Source organism: Fragaria vesca, linkage group LG3 (assembly GCF_000184155.1).
Source record: "Fragaria vesca subsp. vesca linkage group LG3, FraVesHawaii_1.0, whole genome shotgun sequence".
In the NCBI taxonomy this organism is placed as follows: Eukaryota; Viridiplantae; Streptophyta; class Magnoliopsida; order Rosales; family Rosaceae; genus Fragaria; species Fragaria vesca.
This window is the reverse complement of record NC_020493.1, coordinates 9425516-9430750: the sequence shown is the minus strand read 5'-3', so window position 1 is coordinate 9430750 and position 5235 is coordinate 9425516. Positions and strand designations below refer to the sequence as shown.

At 37.1% G+C, this 5235-nt stretch overlaps 1 protein-coding gene across 1 annotated transcript; it reads right to left on the bottom strand.

The window, feature by feature from the left end:
• Positions 1-1460: 1460 nt before the first annotated feature.
• On the bottom strand, positions 1461-3794 carry LOC101314551 (cytochrome P450 734A1-like). The gene is made up of 5 exons (XM_004295607.1): positions 3632-3794; positions 3273-3496; positions 2735-2967; positions 2064-2451; positions 1461-1945 (listed from the first exon to the last, which is right to left on the bottom strand). The coding sequence occupies exons 1-5, from the start codon at positions 3792-3794 to the stop codon at positions 1517-1519; spliced, it is 1437 nt and encodes a 478-aa protein (XP_004295655.1). The 3' UTR covers positions 1461-1516.
• Positions 3795-5235: the final 1441 nt, after the last annotated feature.

Below are 5235 nucleotides of genomic sequence, written 5' to 3'. Positions count from 1 at the left end.
TCGCTTTGATCGATAGTGAGTCATCTGTATTTTGAGGTACTGTTTTGAAACTATGAATCATTTCAAATTTCGCTTGATTTCGTTTTTCATGTTTGGAAATTTTGGCAATTGTTTTTATTTTTGGTACTGGGTAGGTGCATATGAATTAGGAGAAGACACATAGTTACGTTATAGACCTCGAAATTGACTGCATCAGTTCGGAGTTAAGTATCCATAGTAGAAAGATTAAGTTCAGTATTCATGATAGGAAGATTATACTGTTCTTTTTTGAAAGATTGCATTTGGAACATATTGAGATAATCTAAAAAACATAACTGTCGTCATCTTATCTATTGTCAAAGTCATTTCATGCAGTTGTATGGTGTATCAATTTGGGTTTTTTAGTAGGGTTCTAGACTAGATAATTAGATTCAATATGGATATCCTTGACAATATTATTGTGCATGAACTTGCAAGCAGCCAAGGTCGAATGTTTGCAAAAAGCAAAGGTTCTTCAGCATTTGCAGGATCAAATGTTTGTGAAAAGCAGAGGATGTTCAGCATTTACAACTGAGTACAAGAATTTTGATTATGTCTTCATTTTGTATGGTTGTTCAATTCTGTGTTGTGCATCGTAGTTGTATTGAAATATGGCCAAGTGATATATTTTTGTACTGCTTCAAATGAGAACATCCAGAAACATGGAATGTCTTTAACAAAGATGCAGTCAGGCATTACAATAAATGCAAAGGGCGTTAGTGATGTGACGGTGAATTTCATTGGAGCAACATTGGTACACGTTTGACAAGGAAATGACTGTTGACTATGTGATATGATGGTTTTGAATGATTTTGTTCGGTGAAGGTGATGCCCGCGCGTTTGAATTGCACACACAAGCTTAATGTTAATGGCACCTACTATGATGTCCCATGTACATATGAAAAATTGGTTCGTGTCTTGCTAAAAAATGTCCTTCCGTACCAATTTATATATCTTACAATTGCAAACTGTTATTTCCACTTACAATGCTAGAAAATCACAATATTGAGATGGACATGGTAGTCAATGTACTCACCATGTACTCGCAATATTTTCAGGTTTTTATCACTGTCCAAGTCAGTGCAGTTTGTCCATCACCTATGTGATATTGCTGCATTCTATCGGCATAACAAAACAGAAGCAGTTGCGGTAGTTAATATCCGGCATTGCAAACCGCGGCAACTCGCGGGCATCACCTAGTTCATATAGTCTGCACAAGGGTGTCATTCTATTTTAGGCATTTCATTTTTGTGTAATATCCTATTCTTCTTACTGTTACTTGATTCCCTAAGGACCAAGAATTTGGTACACATTTTCTGCACCAAGTTAACAACAACAAAAAAATGTGCAAAAAAAAGTGTGAGGTTTTTCATTACAGGCAAACTAGATAGAAGTTTTGGACCTCCTCACTCAAGTACCTCAGGTGAGGTTCACAAACCTTATTCTAGGCTTCCTATTTATATAATATTGAACCATTATTCATTACAAGAGAGCAATTTCACAAGGAGTGTAGAATTACTTGAACTCCATTATGCGGGCGAAGTGTAAGAACCTGAAGAGGAGAGTGAACATAACCCGTGGAAAGAGTGAAGGCGTAGCGTTGCAGAATCATTGACAGAGCTATCTTAGTTTCAATGGTGGCAAAGTTGAATCCCACACAAATTCTTGGTCCCATTCCAAATGGTATGAATGCAGCCATGTTTTTCTTAGTAGCTTTAGCAATCCCTTCTGAGAATCTCTCCGGCCTGAAAAGTTTGGCGTCTTGTCCCCATATTTCAGGGTCATGGTGAAGTGCTACAATTGGAATGACCAAATCAATGTTAGCAGGAACAATGAACTTCCCCAGCCTAACTTCCCTTTCAGTTCTTTTTACAAGTTGAATAACAGGAGGATACAACCTTAGAGACTCATTGATGATCATATTCATCTGCATCAAAAAGACAGACACAAAATGAGACTAAACACAAATCATAATTTCATACTTAACTGATGACAGTTTCTACCGCTTACACAATCAGCAGTATAACTGTTGATGACATTCTTACAGTTTTTAGTCTGGAAATGCCGTCGATATTTGGATTCTGTTTTCCGAATAATTGTAGGACTTCTTTTCTTGCTTCCTCTTGCCAATCTTGATGAAGTGCCAGAAGAAAGACGGTCCAAGCCAGCGAACCATTAGTGGTTTCCTGTCCAGCAAAGTACAATGCCTTGCACTGATCAATTATATCATCTATTGTTATCCTGTATCTGTCATTACTGTCAACATGATGATGAGCCTTCAAAAGTAATCCAAGAAAATCCCCCCCAAAGTTGTGTTCATCCTGCTGTGCCACTGCCTTGTTTTCTCTTTTCTTCACAATCTCTAGTATCGTTTCACGTATTTCCTTCTCAAGCTTCTCTGCTTCAACTTCATCACTAGTTTTGAAAAGCTCTCTGCAATATGGAATGAAAACATGAATGAAATAAACATGACAAATGGGAACATACACAATCCTCCTACAATGTATGTTGCAGTGAATTGTTCTCTGCTATGTACGTAGTAGATGGGACATGCAAGGTAACAATGTCAAACGCAATATCACATATATAAGAGTAGTTACATATATATCATACATATGTTGATCAAATAAAGATACAAACAGAAACTACTGGAAAGACAAGTCTTTGGGATCATTTCTTCAAATGCAATGAACATTGTGCAGTAAAAGAAAGTTACCGGATAACAGGAAGCCTGATCTTGTAAGAATTTTTGAATAATAACAACGAAATCTTCGTCAACCTGTCAAAAATGTTCTTCCCTTCTAAGTAGCTGCTGCCAAATGCTGTCCTGGAAATCACTTCTGCAGTAAACAACCTAAATTCTTGATACAGCTCGATCTCTTTGCCCTCGCTATTTTGCCACCTCTGCAGCATCTTCTCAGCACTAGCTATGATTTCTGGAACCATATTCTGGTATAAAAAAAAATAAAAAATAAAAACAAGGAAAAAAAGCCCCACTGCGGAAATTAACTTTCTTTCAAGTCGTTTTATGAACATGGCCATGGACGTTGTAGTAATAGGGAATAGAAACAGGAAAATAGGGTGGAGCTATTATATCCACTTAATTTTGTCCTTCTGGGTAAAGACCCAAGTTCATTTTGTCACTTGACAATTCATGCTACGACTTCAACAACTTCTGATGCGGTAACTACTAATAACAAAGACAAAGTAAGTGAAAGTTGAGTTCCATGTATGCCATATGTACTAAAGCTTACTTTTAAAGTCTCTCCATGTAAGGCATGGTTGGCCAGCTTTCGAAGTTTTAGCCACCGTTCGCCTTCAGAATTCCCGATGCCATTTCCAAGTAGCTTCTTCCCAAATCCATTCATTTTTAATTGCAGATAAACTTCATCTTTGTTAATCAGTATCTCTTTGCATAACTCAGGTTCCATAACTACCAATTGAGCTTCAGTACCTAACCACTGAAGAAAAATCTTCCCTGTCACAAGTAAAAAAAAAAAAAAAAAAAAACCAGCATTCAAGTTAATTGGAGATTGATATGCAGTTATGCACTAAAGATTTGAAAGCCATATTTGACATTTTGACGAGACCAGTCTAGTTAACAATTTCTTACCATATTTCTTGAGCCAAGAGTGATACTGAGGTTGAAGTACAGGAAATATGTCATGTGATAAACCTTTGGATCTGCTCATTGCTTCCTTCTTCATGTTCAAGATTTCTTTAGCGTTTCCATGGACAAGTCTGTAAGAAGGGCCTTTGATTCCCTGGAGACCCATCCGTTTTTGTAGGCGAGTTGGAGTCAACCATTGTGAGTGAAAGATCTTGATGATCAGAAGGAACAGAAACACAAAACTTGAAACAATGAATACTGCTGGGAGTCCAGTAATGCTCATATTTTCAGTATGTTTTAGCTCTAGCGCTTAAAATCTTAGAGAAGAAGAAAGTAAAAAACAGAGAAAAATATCTCAATTCTGATTAATCAAACAAAGGATCAAACAGAGAAAAATATCTCAATTCTCATGATTGACATGCACAACACGTGGTTCTTATCTACCGCTCATTATGAGCTTAACAGAAAGATTAATTAGCAGCTAAGACAAGCTTAAGACTAAATAATCAGAAGACCATTATATCTTAACAGCTCTTAGCCCCAACACACTCAGTCTTGGATTTTGAAGAAATTTGTAGATCACTAAAACAAGTCGCTGAAGCTCAACAATTTGAAGGATTGATATTCATAGGAATGATGGTTTTTGTAAGTAGGAGGAGTCGAGGAAAACTGGAAAAGAGATCGAAGAAGATGCCAATATATACATAGGGAGGAGTAGAGGAGGGTATTATACATGAAGGAGGCGTTTGGTGACTTGGACTAGATAGGATATATAATGAAATCTTGTTCAAACCTGACAAGATTGGATATGTGGATATCCGGCCTCTTATCAAATACAGCGTTTGGTAAAGTGTATAATTAGCTGGTTAAGATAAGCCAAAAACAGAGAATCTCAACAATTTTCTTCTTTATTATCATTTTTTTTTTCTCCTTTTTCTCTCATGTCCGTAATCTTAATTTTTTTCCCATTTCTCTTGCCAAGCACAAACAACTGATAATAAAAATAAAATAAAATTGAAATCACTCATAAATCAAGTACAAAATTTACTCTAGTAAATCAAAGTAGACCAAAGCAAACTACAGATGTACTGATCAGCAGAGTTCAAGAAAAAAACCAATAGTAAGACAAAAAATTGGGTGATGAACTAAGAAATAAGCTGAGTAATGAACTCCATCTTTTCTTCCTCTTTATCAAGAGCGTGGAAAAGCTCAACATAATCAGACATTAGAATCTTCAATGCTTTGATTCGGTTTGTCGTATAAATGTTTAACTTTAACAGCTTCAATTCTTTTCCAGTTTTCCGGCGAGGAGGGAAAGTGGTTAGGGATGCTGCTGGAGTCTTCTGGGGTGGAGGCGCGCCGTCGCCGGCGCCGAAGGGTGGAGAACGGACGGACGTCCGCACTTTAAGCCGAGTGCGAACGTCCGCTCTACATCCTCTCTGATGATATATATACACACACACGTATAGTTTGAGAGAGAGAATTACCAGAAAGTACATCATTAGTTACACCATCATTTGCAGTAGGAGCGCACCAAACCCTGCATCCAACAGATACATCATTATAAACAACCAAAATAAGCGTCAGACTTATATATGCCTATCAAA